Here is a 21,697-nt window from a genome sequence, read left to right on the forward strand (position 1 = left end):
CATTATCCCATGCTGCACCTAATTTCCAACAACCAGTGTTGGGGCAAAATGGAGGTCTCGTGGGATAGTAACCAGGTTGAAAATGAGGGACTTAGTTAATGGGACACTGAATCTGTCATGAAGCACACTAAAGCACAAAGGGCACATTCAGTCAGTTACCTTTTAAGGACAATTGGGACGGCAATGGAAGGGTTCTTTCTCAGACCATCAATGATGTCAGCTGCTTTATCAGCATATATCCTCTGGAGTGCTTTTCGATGAATAACTTCCGACGTGCCCCCAAGGGTGTTGTCCAAGCGAAATTTGGCTTGTTCCTCAGCAGACAAGCGAGAAAGCTTCTTCTGTATTGCTTCCAGAACCCGGATCGTTGCCAGATTGGTCTCTAAAACTACATCAAGCTAATTCAAAAGACAAAGTGTGCTCAGAACCCAAACCAGAATAGAAGAGCGGTCAAAAGTATGAAGTAGGGAGCCAAATTCCTTGGATTTGAATCCTAGCTCTGCCATAGTAGCCATACAAAATTCTATATCCTTATCAATAAAACAGGGATAACATCACCTACTCTTGTAGGCTGTTTTCTAGATTAGACGATATAATCCAAATAAAGGGTTTAGTGCAAGGCCCGGCACATAACATCCAATAAAAGACAGGTAAGTGGTAGTTGTTACTTCTAACAACACCAGTGTGCTTTGCTTAGAACTACTGACCCCAGACCACAGGGACCTCACAGGAGGCAACCTTACTGACACTTTCCCCTGAACTTTCCTGGATTGCTAAAACCTGTTACAAATGATAAAATGAAACAAAACACACAACAATCCCCAAAAGATGATAAATGATGATAAATCAGTCTTATGTGTAAGGTTTTTCAGGGTAACTTGAAATATTTAAATGTTTAATAGCCTTGTTCTACATCCAGTAATAGTAAGGGCAGCGACTATCATTCCTTAAGGACTTCAATGTCTTGTCTGTGAGTAATCATTTAAATTCTAACAGAACTCCTGGCACTTTCTTTCTGGCAAGGGCCTACCCAGATCTGGTTAAGGATATAACTAGCAACCTTTGAGTAACTCTTGTCCTAGGCTTCACACAAGATTCTCCATATGAGAAACAGAAAACGAAGTAAACAAGAAGTCTCAGGGTCCCGTGACCAAATGTCTATGGAAGTGTTCCCAGTGTGGCAGTCGGTTGAGCTTTCAACTCATGGTTTCGGCTCGGGTCAGGATCTCAGGGTCCTGAGACTGAGCCCCTCATGGGGGCTCAGTGCTCAGCATGGAGTCTGCTTGAGATCTGCCCCCCACCGGCTCTCTCTGCCCCTCCCCTGCTCCGGCACATGTGTGTGCACGCGTACTCTCTCAAGCAAATAAATCTTAAAAAAAAAAAAAAAAAGTGTCCTAAAATAATTCTGATGAGCAGGATCCCCCACTAAACATCAATGCATATATAGCATGATCAAGAAATAAATCTGTTTTTTCAAGCCACTGAAATTTGGGGGTTGTCCACACTGCAGGATCACTAACCTATCCTGAGGTATAAAGGAATGCTCCTTCAAACTAGCCCATCACCTCAATCCTAAGCACATGCACACACACCTTCATCCTCATACCTGTAATCACAGATGGGAAATGCGGATGTTGCCTTTTATAGGCATACCAATTGAGAATAGGAACATCCTGTCAGAAAAAGATGCCAATCTCTGCTTTCTTACTCCTCATCTAACCTTACTAAACGTAGGTAACAAGGAAATGCTTTCTTCAGCCTGATAAAACTTTCGATGGAAGTTAGCATCTCTCATGACTTTGTTTTGTGCAAATGGTTGAAACTCCTCATGAACACTGGGGCCAGTCACCTGCCAGTGACTGCCACAACATGTGGCTCTTCATTCAAGACATGCCAGAAACAGCTGAATCAAGTGTGAAGGGGGAATGGCTGGCAGAGCTAAATCAGCATGGATTTAAAAAAGAGCAAGATCTCTCCCATCATATGAATAAGCAGGGCCAGTCACTTTTATACAATAAATACATTAAATAGGATACACATCATTTTACCTCTTCAGACACATTGAACATTCCCTTTTTGTTGATGATATCAGTGAGCTAGATGTTTTAACACACTGGGGATTCTGAGCCCACTATCAGTGCTCCTACTCTTGGTACAGAGGCTCTCCCAGCTCACTTATTTACTCCAGCTCTTCCCTTCCCAACTACTTTAAAATAAAGCCCTAATTTCACTTTCTTTCACAAGGAGCCAAATAAATAACAGATATAGGAGAGAAGAATTCCAGTTCTCACAGGAGAGCTGGTTTGCTAACCATGTCAAGATACCTGCTAAGAATGACAATACACACTTTAAACCTCTTTGAGAGAGCCCAGTCAGCCTTAAGATATAAGATATATGTTTTGTATACCCTGTAAAACACAATAAACTTTAAAATGTTGTTAAAAATTCAAGGGATTATTATTCAGCCATCAATGGATAACTTCAAAAGGGTTAAGGTGGCCTAGATAGGTCACACTTGCCCTAAAATATTACTGATATATTTGATGAACTCGGAAAGCATTGTAAATAGGACAATAAGCATTTACTAGTGAAGAACATGAGACTTTGGCTCTTTGGTCTTAAAAAGCCAAGCCTCACAGACAGATATTTAAGATGTCTTAGCATGTAGTGCCTCCCATTTCCACAACCTCCAAATGATACAGGAGCTTGTACCTCAAAGCGTTCATCTTCACAACGATAGATGTGTTCTTCATACTGGGTTTTCTTGGAACTAACAAAGGTGGAGTCCTCAGACCAGGAAGGGAAGGAAACCCAAGTATCATTTAAAACCTTTGGGTAAAAGAAGAGAAACTGAAGCTAAAGTGTAACAAAGCTTTCTGGTAATTAAGCATTCTCAGTAAAAAGACAGACATAACTCTAGGGGATGGGAGAAATGACTAACATTACAGCTTTCACCTTTAGCAAGTTTGCAAAGATGGGAAAGGTTCTGGATAGTAGTATAAAACATTTTCTTCTGAGAAAAGACAAAGAAGGGACTTGACTTCCTCATTCACATAAATTCTCAATCGCTGGTGTCACTCCCTTCTGGAGAAAGGAGAAGATTGAGGGCTGATCCTTTCTAGGGAAGGCCTTACCTCTTTACAGAGAGGAGTCCGTCCTGTACACTTGGGCTGCTGGTAACTCTTTGGTAGGGCTCGATAGCTAGAGCCCAACCGTTTACAAGAGGCATAATCTATCTCCATGGCAATGCCCTCTGTGGCTCGTTCCTTTGGAAAGGTTTCCAGATGTACAGACTCCTTATAGCCCAGAAAGTTTTTAAACCAATTAAACAATTCAGGGAATTTCCTAAAGAATCAAACCAAAAACTGGTGAGCAATTAGAAGCACGATGCAGTTATCCTGAGGTATGGCTACTACTATTTGGTGTTGGGTCAGAACTCTGCTACCAGGGACAAATTCCAATGACAATTATTATTTCCTGCCTAAGAAGTCCTGCTTCTGAGCATCTGGCTTCCCCTTTTCTTGTAGAGTGCTCCAAGACCAGTTAGGGTACTGATGGAAGAGTTGCACCGAAACTAAGCAATAACCAGCTGTTCTTCTAATCAAGAAGACCGCTTTAATGCTCAGATCATTCTTAGGTTGTCAAATACAGTCAAGATTCTAGAACCCCAGAAGATTGGTCTCTATAAACATCCAACACTGCTCAGTGCATCGGGAAACCACTAGTCTTGGCCGATGCCCTCTCTGCCTATTTTTCCATCTGTAGAGTTAAACTAGAAGAATTCCTGGAGGACTCCTGTGACACTGACATTTTATGAGTTAACTAACTGACCCACCATGATCAAATCATGTTTGCCCATCACATACCCTCACCTCCATAGCACCCGTCAAGGCTGAGCCCTTCACTCCACTTACCCCAGGAAAGGAGAGACTAGCTGTACAAGCTCAGCCCGAGAGATCACCTCCTGGTTAAAGATAACAAGACAGCGCAGGAAGTTCTCATAGGCCTCTGCACTCCGCAGAGCCTTTCGGACCTTATGGAGACAACCAGAAGAGAAACAGTTAGATGGGAAATCAAGAGATCCCAGATTGCTTTTAAAAGATTGGGAAATTTGGGATGCCTGGGTGGCTCAGTCGGTTAAGCGACTGCCTTCGGCTCAGGTCATGATCCCACGGTCCTGGGATCGAGTCCCGCATCGGGCTCCTTGCTGAGCAGGAAGCCTGCTTCTCCCTCTGCCTGCCTCTGTCTCTCTCTCTCTCTGATAAATAAATAAAATCTTTAAAAAAAAAGAATTAAAAGATTGGGAAATTTAAATAGTTATTTGATGATACTAAAGGAGCTGATATTAGTTTTTTTAGATATGATAATGATTATGTTTGAGAAAAGTGTCACTTTAAAAGGAAACTTACTAAATACTTATGGATGAAATAACATACTATCTAGGATTTGTCTCCAAGTAAGCCGGGGTGGGTGAGAGTACATATGAAACAAGTACACTGGCTAGTAGGAGGGAACTGTGGAGGCTGGATGATGGGTACATGAGGAGTCATTTCACTCGGCTCCTTCATTTCACATGTTTAAAATGTTCCACGATAAAAAAATATATAAATGAGATCCTAGAGTATTACATTTACGTTCTTATATGCTTGATTTTCCAACCATATCAGAGTTACCCTAGTTTTTGTTGCTTCTCCTAACAGATGGTTACAGCAATAATCTTTGTCAACACTGTTTTTAAACTCTGGTAATCTTGAATAATTTTTTAAATAAGACACTTCTGTCCTCTGAACTGATCCTTTTCCTTCCTCCACTTATAATACTGAGCACTTTAACATCCAAAAACCAAAAAATGTTCAATGTCATACACAAGGTAAAACTAGCCTGACGAGATGACCAATGTGGAGTTTCAATTTCAAAAGTAAATATTTAGGGGCGCCTGGGTGGCTCAGTGGGTGGCTCAGTCGTTAAGCGTCTGCCTTCAGCTCAGGTCATGATCCCAGGGTCCTGTGATCGAGTCCCACATCAGGCTCCTTGCTCAGCAGGGAGCCTGCTTCTCCCTCGGCCTCTGCCTGCAGCTCTCCCTGCTTGTGCTCACTCTCTCTACCTGACAAAAAAAAAAAAAAAATCTTAAAAAAAAAAAAACTGTAAAAAAAAAAAAAAGTTTAAAAAGTAAAAAAAAACAATGAAAGTAAATATTTAGTATTGTGGTCCTTTAGTGAGGACTGTAGACAGATCCTCACCAAACCAAGCAGTTTAGCAACAACCCCTTCTCCAGGCTCCTGTATACTTTTATAACTATCAGTCAGTAGACATTACATGGAATATGCCTTTTCACAAAGCCAAAGATGAAAGAGAACTGTCCTTTTTGTATACATAATATTGACTGACTTTTAATTTTTTATCAGCCTTTAAACATGCACAAAAGTAGACTGAATAGTCTAATGAACCCCATGTATTTGCCCAGCCTCAATGATCAATATAGTAAATTTTATTTCATCTATAACCATTTCCTCCACCACTGAATTTTAAAGCAAATTTCAGACATTTCATCTCTACAGCTGACCTTTGAACAAAATAGGTTTGAACTGTGTCCCACTTACACGTGAATTTTGATACATACAGCACTGTAAATGTATTTTCTCTTCCTTATGATTTTAATAATTTTCTTTTCTCTAGCTTATTATACAGTATACTGTATAAATAACATACAAAATATGTGTTACTCAACTGTTAAATATTATCGATAAAACTTCTGGTCTACAGTAAGTTTTTGGGGAGTCACAAGTTATACTCAGATTTTCAGCTCGCATTGTTCAAGGGTCAACTATATATCAGTACGTGTCTCTAAGAAATAAGTACTCCAAAGACAAACAAAAAAATACCATCACTCTTTAAAAAATTAACTTATTCACATCCCACCCCTCCACTCTTTCATTGTCATTTGTTGGTTGTGAGCTGGGCTTCCACATTTCCCTTAAAAGCACTAAATGCCCAGGAAGCCCTCAGGAATGGTTCAAATCAGAGCCAAAGACTCAACTGTTAGGCAGGATAGCTCACACAGGCGCAGCAGGCTAGAGAGAGATCAGGAGGCACCAATCATGGAGATGCTAAAACACCTGCCCTTTTGCAAAAAACCCAAAGTTGCAAGACAGGGTAAATCTGCACCAGATCATTCCAGGCTGGTTCCTGTCAGTGAGAAGTCTGACAGTTACCAATTACCCTGATGAAAGCAGGCTGGTAGTCATCAAGTTGACTCCAAGGAGGATGTCAGACATAGGGGGAGAGTTAAACCAATACACCACACAACACTGTTTACACCAGTAATCACAACGCTGGCTACTTATCAGGATCACCTAGGGAACTTTGAAAACATACAGTTATATCAGAAATCTCACAAACCCTGTATGCGATACCACATATAAGTACCACAAGCAATTAGAAGATCACAAGTCATCTGAAGTCCTCAACAACTGGTACAGACCTGGACATACGGTGGGTAGCTCCAAACATCTTTCAAGAGTAACATCACGCATTTTTTAAAAGCGGTCTTCCACCATGGGAAACGCTGTAAACTACTTCACAAAACCAAAACAGACAATGCTATATTTCCCCACCTGTGCTAATGGTTCCAGTAGCCTGAAAGGACCTACAACTTAGAAACTACGTTAACAGGCAGAAAGTCCTATCAGCTTCAAGCCTCTTTAACAAAATCTTCTTGGGGATAGGGTGATTTTCTTTTGGCATTAATAGCCTATATTAAATCTAATTCAGTCATTACTCACCTTATCAAAAAATAATGATTCTGTTCCTACACCATGCTTGCTGGCATCTGCCATGGAAGAATCCTTTAAGCTGAGCAGTTTAGGTTTCTTCTGCAAAAAAGGAAAAATACAAACATGTAAGAGCCAAGTAGTGTTCTTGGAGTTTTATTTTCATCTGTGTTCAATGGGTCATCACTGACCACTGCTGTCAATAATTTGCAACAAATGAGAGAATTCAAATCACTCACTCACTTTTCCCCCTAAAAGATTTCCACCCATCTTCTCCATCTCACCCTGAGGTTCACAGATCATTCTATTTCCCAAATATTCTCTCTACAAATGGTCACCTCATTACTGTGATAACAGAACATTCTTACTTTTTCCATTAGCCAAAAGTAACTATTTTGAACCTAGTGCCACTATCTCCGCTTCTTAGAGGTGGAGGCGAAGAGTTTGAGCACACTGGCGGAAGTGGATAGAAATCAATCTTTAACCTGTAACTATAATTCAATTTAAAAATTCATGAAAAAAGGCCCAGTTTATTTTCCTAAGAGAAGGAATGACTCTCTCTCGTCAGCAAGATCTACTTGGACCAATTTAAGATTACGTTTTCAAAGGGAATGAGTAGGCCATGACCTAACTGTCAAGCAAGAATTCACTTTTAAAAAGCCATCTCTCAACTACCTGCAAAGAAATGCACAAACTTTGCGAGAAGCAGCACATTTACCTTGACCACCTCAGAGTGCGCACTCTCAAGAGCCAAAGCCTCTGCTGCTCAGGCTGCCTAAGGAGAAAAGTAGGTAGGGAATTCTAATCCCCCTTTCTAGTGTTTCCACCTGAGGGTAATCAAGTGTGGGTGGGGACCAATGCAAGAGTGGAGCTTAACTGCCAACCTCATTTTTGCTACCCATATAACACTCTTTACTGAAGTGACGAAATATAAACTATTTCTACGTTCAATCTGCTTTCAAAAGGAAAAGCCATTACAAACACTAAAAAAATAGCCTGATTTCAAAAGTGTGAGCAACACCTAACATGTCAGTCTTTGTAGTCCTCTGCTTGTTCACCAGTCACCTCCTACTGTTAGAAATTCCACTAACTTTTATTATTCATTCATTAGATTCTGCAGACACGTCCATCTCTTCCACATTACACACTGCTTTAGAATTCACTGAAGCAACATTCAGTACATACACCTAGCTCTGTCCCTAACACAGCTGCACCACATCAAAGTGGAAGAGCACAAGCTTAGCTTTCCACAGGCAGACCACCAATGTTTACTATAATGAGAAGCATCATGTGATACGTCACTAACAGAAATTTAAGATCCCCTCCTGCTACAGCCCAAAGGTCCTGCCTTGGAGATTAAAATGATAAAGATAAGATCTTGCAACCCAACAAAGAAACCTGGGCAGGATGGGCCTCTAGACCAAAGAGATCTCACAAAGTATACACACTTTACTCACAGGAGGACTTTAGAGACCACTTGACTTATTTCTGAAACAATTAGCTTAAGAATCTTCCTTCTTATTATCACAAGGCAGGTTGAAGGCACCAAGTCAGAGGAAGGGAAAAATTAGTCTCAGAAACCTTTAGCATCAAACAAAAAAAGACATGATGGCTAATAGCAAAGAAGAGAGAAAATATAGAGAAAACAATAAAAACTCAAAAAGTTCAGTAATTTGTGTAATCAGTGATATTCTAACATTCTTTTGCAAAGCCAGATAAGAAGCTTTGCATTGAGTTTCTGTGACATACACCAATTCACTCTGAGTACCCATGATCCAACTTTCAACACGCTTGGATAAGAACCCGTGAACAACCTGCAGCCGCCGCCCACTCTCACCTTTACCGGAGGGGTGGTTCCCGATCCTGAGTGCCGACGGATCTGGCAGCCATTCTGGTTGGGCCTCTGTGGCTTGTTGTTCAGCTGCGGCTTCTTCACAGTGCCTCCATGGTCATTTCTCACGGAATCAACCTTCTCAGCCGTTGTTTTGCTTAAAAGCTAAGTAAGACACATGAAAAAAATTATATCATTTAAAAAAAGTCAGCTTCTGTTTTCAGCTTCCTAACTTATTTAAGATAATAATTCTAAATAGTGTAGTTCTTTCTAAGTAAAACTTACCACAGAGCTGTTGGCATCTGGTAGGAACTGTCCAAACTCTGACAACAGATCTTCCTGATTTTTAAAAAGACGAGCCACCTGGGCATAGACCTCCTGCTCAGTCAATGCTGGAGTGTAGTTTCCTCCAGCTTCCTTGGCATTTCGTTGCTCTTTCTGACAGGAAATTGCAAATGGGAAGGTATCATATTAGAGGGCCACTGTTCTGAATGACTCCCTTTTGCACACTTTCTGGGATGTTATCTACTCGGGCTGTACCTAAGAAGAAAAGTCTCTGTTCTTAGCACTTGTTTTAACTGCAAGCTTTTAAGGTGAGAAATGAGTGGAAGATGGTGGCTGACAATTTTTTTAAAACTAGGACACGGGTGCCTGGCTGACTCAGCTGGAAGAGCATGCAACTCTTGATCTCGGGGTCATGAGTTCGAGCCCCACGTTGGGTACAGAGGTTAAATAAATAAACAGCCTTTAAAAAATAAAAGAATAAATAAAAGTAGGACAGTATATGTGAATGCCCAGGGGACCATTACCAACCAATAAAACACAAGACATTAGAGAAATGTCTCCTCCTTCAACTGTAGATGAACTACACTACACAAACCATCCTCTAAGCCCCCCAGATAATAAGCATCTGCTTCACAGGGCAGTAACTTAAAAATCCTGTCTAATTGTTATAAAGCAATTAAAGTCAGGCAAATCAAACTAGCTTTATAAACACACATCACAGTTTTTAACCGGTTGACTTCCAGTAACAATTAGAGAACATAATAATGGTTATTCAAGTTCTTCTCCGACCAGATGCCCTCAGCGTGTGACCTGGTTAAGACAGACTAAAAGGGCAACTCTCTTACCTGATATGTGTGCAAAATCTCCAGGAACGCTTTGTAGATGTCTGGTTGGCCCTGGAACCTGTTCTTGATTTTATTAACATAGTTGATGGCATGATTAAACTCCACAGGCTGATTGTTCTGCAAGGATGGGGCCGTTCCCAACGAGATTGTCACTGGTGTATGAGGCTGAACAGGTGGAGAGCGCGGGGATGCATACGGTGGGAGAGGGGGAGTCTGCTGACTGGCTGGAGTATGTGCTTGTAGTTGGGAAGGCTAAAAAGAAAAAAGTCATTATTCTCCTCAAGAACATAGATGGTCTGACATAGGAAAAAAGGTCAAGCTAAAGAGAAACAAGATGTCTGATCAACAAACATCCTTAATTCATTCTGGCCAGGCCATTTTAGCCCAACTCAAATCATACTGGGCAGGGGTAGGGGGTGCAAAGGGCTCACACATTCTAATACAGATATTTTAGTCTCAAATTTTCTAAATACAACCTGAAAAGTGGCTGCATCTCCAATTACAGGGAAGAATTTTTCTAATGCAATTTTTAAGCTCACTCAACAGGTGCAAACAGAAGAGGGGGAAAAAAAAAACAACCAACCCTCACTCTCCATAGATCTGTAATGTCAAAAGACACTTGTTGCAGAAATCCACATAAAAATCTTCTAAACTACCTCTGTCCAATAGAACTGAGGTGATGGCAATGTTCTTTCACACTGCACGGTCCTATAGAATACATCCACTAAGCCACCCAGGGCTACTGAGCACTTGAAATGTAGCCATTACAACTGAAAAACTGAATTTATTTTAATTAGTTTAAATTTAAAGACAGCCATATGTGGCTAGTGGCTACAGTATCAGACAGTGTAGTTCTAGAATAAGAACATTCCACCACCATCACCACCACCATCAATAGGGTCTTCTGCTTGGCTTGATATGAACTAATCTAGTAAATGGGAGTAACTTTTATAAAATGATGGCCCTGTGGGCAGTAGCATAATCTGATCATCAGAAGACCATTTCCGCCTGTGCTGTCAAAGTACTAGTACACAAGTAAAGTGGCCATCTGTTGGGGTGCTCATGGGTTCACTAGGCAGGAGGTGGAGACAAAACAAGTCCTTATAGGTTACTGATGTGTTGATTCAAACAGATAAATAAATATGTGGAAGGTAAATGTACACCATCTTATAGGGATGTGCCTATGGCATCTTCTCTGATGAAATCACTACAACTGATGTCTCTAAGTCTTATATAAAGGGGAAATGTCAAAGGAGGGTGCTCTCTAGGGATGCATTTTACATGATGCAAAGTATTCCAAGTGCTCACCTTGCTGACTTTGGCAGGTGGGGGCTGAGGAGCTGGCTGGGCAGGAGCTGGGGCTGACTGGGCTGAAGGCTGGGAAGGATGTTGGGGTGGTGGCTGAGGCTGGGGCTGGATGCCATGGGTGGGGATCTGATGAACCTGGCCAGGAGTTGTCACGTTCACCATGTCATTGGTTTGCACCTCAATCTTGTAGCCAGGGGGCAAGAAGGTATTGAAGCCCATAATCAGGTCAGGGTGGCCTTTGAACAGCTGGGACACACGACTAATCACTCCTGGAGTGTCAATGCTGATTAAAACAAAAAACAAAACACATACACACACACACACACACACAAATTAAAGTGGCAAGCTTGACAACACCCTATTAAGAAAAAAATACACATTCCGCTAGGTTCTCTGAACAGGAAAACAAGTAAAAATCAACCTGCATTATTACAAAATCAACAAAACATAAAGAACTCTGACACTGCAAAGCAATTTTAGCCCCATATTCAAAGAGGTTTGGTCACAATTTTGAACAGAATCTACATTCATGATAACAGTCCTAACAAGCAGATACTCAGAGTTAATCTAAAGCAGCAATTCCCATGCAAGATCCACCCTCTGACACACCAGTATAAATCATTATGTGTCTACGTTTTTCATGAATTATTCTAACAGTGAACCATGCCAGAATATTAGTGTATCTTAAATCAACTCAAAGAGCCGGTAGCCTCATCATTACCAGTCTATTTCCCTGATTGAGGTGAAGTACTAAGAAAAATTTTAGTTAAGAAAAATTAACCAATAGGGAGAATACAAAGGTCTAGGACCCGTAACTGTCATCAATAAAGCAATACATAAAATAAAAGCAAGACCCTAAAAATTAAACCCCCCAAAAGACGGCACCCTTTATCTTTCAGCGCATGAGAATGAGCCATATCCTCCCTCCAAAATCAACATTTCAAGCACAAAGCTTGAATACAACCACATAGATCTTTTACCTCTGAGATTTAAATTCCTTCATGATGTCAAGGAAATCATTGTAGACCTGAGGCTGACTACCAAATTGCAGCTTCACCTGGTCAAGATAGGACAGCGCATCTTCCACCTGAGGTAGGGATAAATCTCAAGGTTATAAAAAGAAAGTAAGCCAAGAATTATTAAAAAACAAATGATTTATACCTAAATAAAATTAACGTACTAAATGAAATAAAAAATATAGTAAATATAAATGAGAGTATTAAAAAATTAGTATGGATGCCAATAATAAGACTCAAGCTTAAAATAAAAATCAATTCATAAAATTTGTAGCCTTGCCTTGGAAAATTTTGGGGAGAATCATTAGTGAAAAAATCATCACATTAATATTTCACTTATTCATTCATTTATTCGTTTCACAAATATCTACTAAGCTACAACATACTACACCAGGCCCAACATGAGGTACTAAGGAGTCAATGACAAACAAGCCACAGCCCCTGCTCTACAGAAGTTCATTCACATCTAGTTGGGAATTCTAATACAGTGGGGTAAATGGGGGATCACTGAATGCCCAGAGAGCACATGGGAAGGGCACTTCTGCACTAAAAAAAACCCATGGGCACATAAAGGAGGGCTTCCCCAAGAAGTGACGTCTAAATCTAAACTGAGTCCTAAGGATGAGTACAAGTTAGCACAAACGAAGACAGTCCTACAAAGAAAGTCAGAGGAAGCATCATGAGCAAAATCCCAGACAGGACACCATCTGGTACACTGGGAAAACTGAAAACAGTTTAGTTTGGCTGAAGGATCTGTGGTGAAAAGGAGGAACGTGGTAGGAAGAATGACAAGAGAAGAGACAGGAGAGCAAGCAGGATCTAGATCCCAAAAGGCCTTGTAAATCTTATTAAGAAGCAGTTTAGGGGTGGGGTGCATAGGTGGTTCAGTCGGTTAAGCATCTGACTCTGGCTTAGGTCATGATCTCAAGGTCCTGGGATCTAGCCTCTGGTCTGGCTCGACACTCAGCGGGGAGTCTGCTTGTCCCCCTGCCCCTCCCCTCACTTGTGCTCCCACTCTCTCTCAAAAAAATAAAATCTTTAAAAACAAAACAAAGACCAAAAAAAAAAAAACAGTTTAGGGGTACCTAGGTGGCTCAGTAGGTTAAGCGTCCAACTCTTGATCTTGGCTCAAGTCATGATCTCAGGGTGGTGAGATCAAGCCCTGCATTGGGCCCTGGGCTGGGAGAGGAGCCTTCTTAAGATTCTCTCTCTCCCTCTCCCCCTTCATATTCAGAACTTTCCATACTGAAATGTTTCATTAATGACCAAGCTGATGGAACATAAAACTCACTAAGTTTGCAGAAGAAACAAAGACTTTGGAAGATATTTAAGAATAGCATTCACGGGGCACCTGGGTGGCTTAGTCATTAAGCGCCTGCCTTCAGCTCAGGTCATGATCCCAGGGTCCTGGGATGGAGCCCCACTTCGGGCTCTCTGCTCAGTGGGAAGCCTGCTTCTCCCTCCCCCAACCCCCCTGCTTGTGTTCCCTCTCTCTCTGTCTCTCTGTCAAAATAAATAAAATCTTAAAAAAAAAAAAAGAACAGCATTCACAACCACATGACAAAAGAGGAACTGTCAAAAATAAACACAAAATTGTGAATAAAAAAGTAAGCATGCTATGGTATAATAATAATTACTACAGAGAGAAAAAGTGCAGATGCCTGAATCAAAGAAATTATGTGATGTGTTTTGTCTAGAGAAAAAAAGGTACTGGTCACAGTGAACTACTATTTAAATTAGTTATAAACCAACACTATGCTTAAAAAATACCCAGAATGACAACCACATTATAAATGAAATATCTGGGGGCCTGGGTGGCTTAGTCTGACTCTTGATTTCGTCTCAGGCCATGATCTCAGGATTGTGAGATCGAGCCCCATGTCGGATTCCGTGCTGGGCTAGGAGCCTGCTTAAGATTTTCTCTCTCCCTCTGCCCCTCCACCCCAATAAACAAACAAATATACTATCTGTATGTAAACACAGTGAGGAAATTCTCTCATTATCTAAAGTATAGTTCAACTCTTTATAAAAGAGTGTATGCGGCTCTAGGAACCACAACTTCGAAGAAAACAACTTGGAGCTGGTCCTTCTGAAGCTACAGTCCTAGGGAAGCACTTGGGGAGGCCCCGAGTCTGCTGATGTATTTTCTTGGCTCACTTCAACAGGCATTTATTATTGAGGTCCCTAACCTCTTAAAGTTCACAATCTTGTAGGGGAAACAAACACAAACAACTGTAAAGAGAACTTGCTAAAGATGTGCCAAATATCTATGCTGCTAGCATTCAACAAGTAGCTAAATCACATCAAACATGCCTGAAATTATTCAAATCTTTCTTGTCATCAATCTGCCAAAGACAAAAAAGGTATAGACAATGCTGATGCTTGAAATAACCTAAGTATTTTCACTGAACACTCCTCATTATAGAATATAAATGGTTTATTGAAGTTGATTCAAATGCTTGTAAAGCATTTTAAGACTGATCCAAAAATGGCAGGCAATGTGGGAATACAATGAATGAAGCTACAATGGAGGCACAAAAAAGCATTTTACCCCTCCTCATCAGAACGGGAATTCAACATGTTATTGTATCCAGGAATCATATACAAGGGTGAGAAGAGAAGGAACAGACAACTGACTCCGCCCATGACTCACTCTATAACCCCAACTCCAGAACCCTTTCTTGCTTCCTTGACAGTTTCTGTAAAACAAAGCACATCTGTATACTTATACCCAAGTGAGGGAGACGAGTAAAATAGTGCTGTGCTTTGATAGGACTGGCTGAAAAAGACTATAGAAATATACATTTTTGTTAGTTTAACAGCAAGTTTAGAAGCTCTTTGGCATCATTAAGGTATTAACTAATTGCTGAATACCGTATTAATATGGAATTAAATCATACCAAACCAACTTTAAAAAATATTTTCAGGACTTTGTGAAATGCTAAGTTCATGGCAATAATACAGTTTGGTACACAGCCATCACTCTACAAGCAGACAGGCAAAATGTTTTAAGAAAAACATCAATATAGGGTGCCTGGGTGGCTCAGTTGGTTAAGCGACTGCCTTCGGCTCGGGTCATGATCCCAGGGTCCTGGGATCGAGTCCCACATCGGGCTCCCGGCTCAGCGGGAAGCCTGCTTCTCCCTCTCCCACTCCCCGTGCTTGTGTTCCTGCTTTCGCTGTCTCTGTCTGTCAAATAAATAAATAAAATCTTAAAAAAAAAAAAAGAAAAACATCAATATAGCTTACACAAATTTTCCCAAAGATAGAGCCCAGAGTGAAGTTTCAGGCCCAAATAATTTGTATTCTCTTTAAAGACTATGCCTAAGTATAGTCAACTCTTTTTTTTTTTTTTTAAGTATAGTCAACTCTTAATTACTTAATATAGACAAAATAAATTTTACAAAATCCCTCTATATAGTTTAGTTTTGGTATGCTTTATATTTATGTAGCACTTAGTTTCCTTAGGCCAAAATTAAACAAGTCCCTGAGAACTCAAACCAATGTGGGCAGGGATCAGGGAGAACTAGATTAAGTATCAAGGAAAAGAGAGGGCTGAAATGTTTGCTACGCATGGAAGTGTCCAAGAGTATCCTCTTCATTCCTACCTGGAAACTATTTAATTAGGCTGATAGGACCAAATGAAGACCCAACATCCCATTTCTTTATAGTTCTTTAATTTGTATTTCTTGCAACTTGATTTGAAATTTTATATAAATGTAAAATTAGAAAAACTGAAATCTGGAACACTTACTCCAACAATCACTTATTTTGAAAAGTAACATTCCAGTAAGCAGAGAGAGGGTTAGCTGGGAACACAAGCCTCACTTCTCCACAGATGCCTCATGAATTTCAAAAGCACTGAAAACCTACAGCACATACTCAGCAGAACAGATGAAAACACTGACACTTCATTCACAATTATAGTCTTCCCCAACCTTTATAAATGTTCCCAAAAAAGGAGCATGTGTTTTACTAAGGATGGACTGGAAGATGCCAGCCCATTCAGCTATTTATAAGCAGGGATAAAAAGATTAAATCGTAAGGTAATACTGGACCCAGTAACTGTACAGGACCATAGCCAACCATGTGTATGCTCAATAAAACCTTCTGCCGTACTAAGAACTAAGAGTTCAAAAGGAGGTATCCAAAAAAATGGACCTTGTTTATTGCGTACGAAAACAGTCCCTCTATCCTGACACGTCTGAGTACCATGCATTCATACATTCCAAAAACATTTCTTGAATGTAATTCTCTGGATCAGGCACTGAGGGTAAAATGGGAAATCTAAGTAGGTTTCAAAACAAAAACAAAGTAAAACTCCTTGTGATTCAACCCCTAGTCTGGCATGTTAAAAGTTATAATGCCACTACTAATAGACCAAAGCCAATGCTTCCTGCTGAGAGACAGAACTTTTTAATGGAAGAAGAGGAGCTGAATATCACCTTAAGCCTCTGAAATTGCTGCTGTCCCTGCACTGGTGTGACTGGCGGGGCGGGATGAGCGTGACTCTGGACCCCCTGGCCTCCATGGGGCTGCACAGCGGCCGGGTGATGGTGGCCACTGTGAACCGCTGTGATGCTGGGCCCGTGACCGCCAGAGCTCGGGGGCACTGCTGAAACCTGGGGCGACAAAAGGCAGACAAGAAACGTCAAGGCTTCTACATTCTTCCCCAGATGCATCTAGAAGACATGCATGCGTACCTTTGCACACACACACAGAATTACAGCTCTTCCTTGACTTACGATGGGGTTACGTCCCGATAAATCCATTTTAGGCTAAAAATATCCTAAGTCGAAAATGCATTTCATACAGCTACCCTATCGAACATCACAGCTCAGCCTAGCCTACCTTAAATGTGCTTAGAACACTTACAGTAGCCACAGTTGGGCAAAATCATCTCACACAAAGCCCATTTTATAAGCAAGTGTTGAATATCTCAGGTAATATGTTGACTACTATACTAAGAGAGAAAAACTGGAATGGCCTGAGGGTATCGGTTGTTGACCCTCGTGATCACATGGCTGACCAGGAGCGGAGGCTGCCACTGCCCAGCATCAGACGAGAGTACAGTCCTTCATAGTGCTAGCCTGAGAAAAGACCCAGAGTCAAAATTCCAAGTATGGGTTCTACTATAAATCACTTCCACATTATCATAAAGTTGAAAAATTGGAGGGGCGTCTGCCTTCGGCTCAGGTCCTGATCCCAGGGTCCTGGGATCGAGCCCCACATCGGGCTCCCTGCTCAGCGGGAAGCCTGCTTCTCCCTCTCCCACTCCCCCTGCTTGTGTTCCCTCTCTCGCTGTCTCTCTCTCTGTCAAATAAATAAATAAAATCTTAAAAAGAAAAGAAAAAAATTGGAAGTCAAACTACCCTAAGTTGGGGACCATCAGTAATTAGAAACCCAAATTTCCCACAAAAGGGAACTGGTGAAATGAAATCACCCATATTACAACAGAATTCTCTGCCACTATTAAAAATTATATGGCTCAATACTTCTCAAACTATCTATGGCAAAGGACCCGTTTTGTTTGTTTTTTTTCTTCAATTCCAATCCATCATGGGCCACTACTTTTATAAAATACAATAAAAAGGAATTACTAGAGAAGTGAAATGAAAAATAGGTAAGCCCATAATTTCCATTCCCACATTTTACAGATATATTACAAAATTACTATGTCCAAATCGCTGTAAGTTCCTAAATACTCTCAATTTCTATACACATGTCATTACAGACTAATAAGAAAGTATGCACATCAGCCATCTGTGGACCACACTTTGAATAGCACTGATATAAATACATATATTTTCACATTATAAAGTGTTCATAATCTCTGAGTTGAATGTATTCATGTGCTGCATATGGTTTTAAACTTCTAAATATTTTTTTAGAAAACAGTATCTATAAATCAATAAAAAGATTTTAAACCTTAGGTGACAAATATATAGCAAAATGTTAGCATTTTATCTTGTGGTGATGGAATTAGAGAAGACTTTTATTTTGCTTTATTTTGCTTATCCTTATTTTCTACTTCTATACCTACTTATTTTGCCTATCCTTATTTGCTGAACAAAACTTTCTTCCAAATTGTTAGTGGTTTGGCCTCAAACAATTATTTTCTATTCTTTCTCTCATCCTCTTATAAGCTTAGAGTGAAATAAAGCACAAGCTCCTTTCCTTCCATTTCTATTGCGAAAAATGCTACACAAAATTTCCAAAACTTTTTTTATTTTCCTGTTTCAGAACTGTTAATCACCACAGAAGACAACTAAGGAAGGACAATATCCTTGATTTGCACGTCTCCAAAATAAGAAGACTAAACAACATGAGACTTAATCTAAACAATGGAAGTTGTATACTACAATGTAAGAGAGGATTAATTTTTTTTTTTTGAAGTCCCCACAAATTTAAAAGATTCCCCTGGACAGAGGGGAGGGTGGGAAATAGACAACTACTTACAAATCCCCACAAACAATAGTTACACATTAGGAGTAAAAAGAAACTATTTGGACAATTCTGAAAGCTCTACTATATCTCTAGCAAGAAGGGTTATTATTCTGAGCTTCTATATTCCAACATACATGTTTTGAGCAGTTTTTTAAAAGGCTTAATTGGAGCTTATAAATACTTGAGATGACTAGTTTTATATGAGCACCTTATAGTTTCTAATATATGAATAGATGCAACTATCTCAAGTATGAGAAACAGTCATCAATCTGTTCAGATAAAAGTAATCACCCAAGAAAAACAAGCAGCCTTTCTTTCTTCCAAGATCTAACTTAAAGATTCGATTTGCAAAAGTCCTCTGACTGTGGCCCTCAGTCCCACAGGAGGGCATGGTACTACTGCAAGGGGGACTCCTGAGAAAGAATGACACCTAAAGAATCACCATCTCCTACTTCACCTGGATTCCCCTCTTCCTTGTTTTCTTATAATAAATTCTGAGAAATTTATGGAGTTATGGAATTGCTAGGTCAAAAAGTAAAGAATCTGCCACAACTGTCAAATTGCTTTCAAGAAAGGTTACACTAATTTATGTTCCCAGTAGCAGCCATAACTTTTTAAAAGTCACTAACATGTTAGGTTGAAGAAGGCCTCTCCAGACCAGTTAAATAAATTATGATTTAGACTGACCTAGAATGGAATATTATAAATGCAGTGATTTCTTAAAAACTACTTAGATCTATACATACGTATTTAAGTGGAAAGTTGTCCAGTATATATTAAGTGAAAAGAGCAAATAGCATAACAGTGTATACTGTATCATTCAAATTACATAAAAAGAGAAGTGTATCTAGAGAGGTAGGCAGGTGACTATAGATACCCAAGAAATCACGAATGGCTTAAAGTCTGAGGGGTCAGAGAAAGAAGTCATCTTGGATCATTTTTCAAAAAAAAAAAAAACAAACCATGGTGATATTTACTTTCATAATTAAAAAAGGCAAAAAACAAATTTCTTCCATTTCTACAAAACAGAGTAAAGAGGTAAGAGATGAAAGATCAGCACTGGTCAGGGCATGGAATGATAGGAATATACAATGCTGGTGGAAATATAAATTGGTACAATTCTGAAAAACAATTTGACGTTACCTGCTAAAGGAGAAGTCGCGCACACCCTATGACCCAGCAATCCCTCTCCTAGATACCCGAAAAACTCTTCTTCATGTGCCCTCAAACCTGCTGAGCGGGCTGCAAGAAGATAAGGAGTTTGCACCACAATGTAAACCAACTGCTTCACTAATAAGCACACTATTTAATTCAGCTGCCTTTGTTTCCCCACGGCAACACTTTTTTTTTTTTGATTAAAAAAAAGTAGCACATTGATTTAAATTCTGGTGCAAGCTTATCTTGTCATGGATTGCCACTGTGAGCCCCACTGCACCAGGAGAAAGTCACACAGCACCTTTACAAGTAATAATCTGGTAACAGCCTGAGAGTACAGCAAAAGAAAAATGGATAAGTAGATGGGATATATTCATAAAATTCATAAAAGAGTGAAAATGACTCAATTATTTACACACAAAAATAGGGTAAGTCTCGGGAACCTCACCGAGTGAAAAAAAGTGAGTTAAAGAGAAAAATATAAGGGTGCCTGATGGCTCAGTGGGTAGAGCATGTTACTCTTATCTCAAGGTTGTAAGTTTAAGCCCCAAGTTGGGTGTGAAGATTACTTAAAAATAAAATCTTTAAGGGGCTCCTTGGTGGCTCAGGCAATGGAACGTGCAACTCTTGATCTCGGGGTTGTGAGTCTGAGTCCCACACTGGGTGTAGAGATTACTTAAAAACATTTAAAAAATAGAAATAATTTAAAAATAATAAAAAATTAAAAACCTGTGTGGTGAATACCCAAATATACATTGTTTCTGTTATTTGTTATATCTTACTTACAGATACCCCATAAATATAATTTTGTATCTAACTGGATGCTTAATACAATTTTTTTTTTCATTGGACATAATCACCAATGCCCCTCCCTTACACTGAGTCCCTTGCTGGGTTCCAGCTTACCTGATAGCTGGGTGTCACGGAGTACTGAATTCCCGTGGCTGACTGCATGGTCTCGGACACTGTTTCATACACAGGAGGGGCAGGGGCAAGCACCCGGTGCTGGTGAGGAAAAGCCTCTGTGCTACCAGGGATCCGACGCTGCTGGGCCGCATACACCGGTGACTCCTGGTCATCCAAACGTCGCTTCATTCTGCGCTCATGCTCAGGGATGCACCACAAAACCTGCAGAAACCAAAAGCATCGATATGCAAACCAGTTCACACTCCAATGTGATGTGTACAACTTAGGACCAGTCACCCAAATTTACTATAAGCTCAACTCCCAAAACCAACTATTTACTTCATCCTGAAGATGATCACTGGCTAGTTTAAGTGCATGCTTGCACACACAGGCCCCACAGTGGACAGTGTATCATAACTCAAAAGACATAAGTTTAAATAATAACATAGTCTGAATTAACCTGGGACTACAGAGTTGAAAAATAACCTCCATTTAAAAACATGAAAATACACCTTTCCCTTCTTTATTCTCTAGTTTTCTTCTCAAACGCCATCATTCCTAACATCAATGACACATTCACATGCTACAAAAACATTCAAGTGCTTCTTTCTAACTCCTCTCAAAACCTAGTACTATAATTGTGGTCTAATTTTTAAAATATCAATTGTTTCAACAATTAAATGCTATCATGAAAGAGCAGTAGGCCTGGAGTAAGAGGACGATAGTTCTAGACTTGCCAACTTAAGGAGCTATGTACATTTCAACAACTTCCTCATTCCGTGTGAGTTTGTTTCTCCAACTATAAAATGACATGATTGGGGGCGCCTGGGTGGCTCAGTCGTTAAGCGTCTGCCTTCAGCTCAGGTCATGATCCCAGGGTCCTGGGATGGAGCCCCGCATCAGGCTCCCTGCTCAGAGGGAAACCTGCTTCTCCCTCTCCCACTCCCCCTGCTTGTGTTCCCTCTCTCGCTTTTCTCTGTCAAATAAATAAAATCTTTAAAAAAAAAAAAAAAAGACTAAAATGACATGGTTGGAAAAGATCATTTCTAGGTTATTTCTGACTCTAACATTCCTTAACACTAAGGAGATTCCAGAATTCCTTATTAATAGTATTCCTCTGTAGAGGGGCACTTT

General features: G+C 40.1%; 1 protein-coding gene across 4 annotated transcripts in view; it reads right to left on the minus strand.

Annotated features, from left to right (window-relative positions):
* The window catches only part of SIN3A (SIN3 transcription regulator family member A), a 50,863-nt gene extending 29,938 nt beyond the window's left edge, over positions 1-20,925 (minus strand). Inside the window, exons 1-12 of one of the 4 annotated variants that reach the window (XM_021694064.1) lie at positions 20,564-20,925; positions 16,501-16,677; positions 12,020-12,126; positions 11,040-11,322; positions 9,732-9,983; positions 8,887-9,039; positions 8,608-8,766; positions 6,783-6,872; positions 3,915-4,033; positions 3,135-3,345; positions 2,713-2,829; positions 160-398 (exon numbers count right to left, since the gene is read on the minus strand). In XM_021694064.1, the coding sequence (XP_021549739.1) occupies positions 160-398; positions 2,713-2,829; positions 3,135-3,345; positions 3,915-4,033; positions 6,783-6,872; positions 8,608-8,766; positions 8,887-9,039; positions 9,732-9,983; positions 11,040-11,322; positions 12,020-12,126; positions 16,501-16,677; positions 20,564-20,752 (2,096 nt within the window). In that variant the 5' untranslated portion in view covers positions 20,753-20,925. The remainder of the gene's footprint in view (positions 1-159; positions 399-2,712; positions 2,830-3,134; positions 3,346-3,914; positions 4,034-6,782; positions 6,873-8,607; positions 8,767-8,886; positions 9,040-9,731; positions 9,984-11,039; positions 11,323-12,019; positions 12,127-16,500; positions 16,678-20,563) is intronic. The other 3 variants (XM_044918401.1, XM_021694065.1, XM_021694066.1) reach the window with 3 other exon arrangements.
* Positions 20,926-21,697: the final 772 nt, after the last annotated feature.

Source organism: Neomonachus schauinslandi, chromosome 9 (genome assembly GCF_002201575.2).
Source record: "Neomonachus schauinslandi chromosome 9, ASM220157v2, whole genome shotgun sequence".
NCBI lineage: Eukaryota > Metazoa > Chordata > Mammalia > Carnivora > Phocidae > Neomonachus > Neomonachus schauinslandi.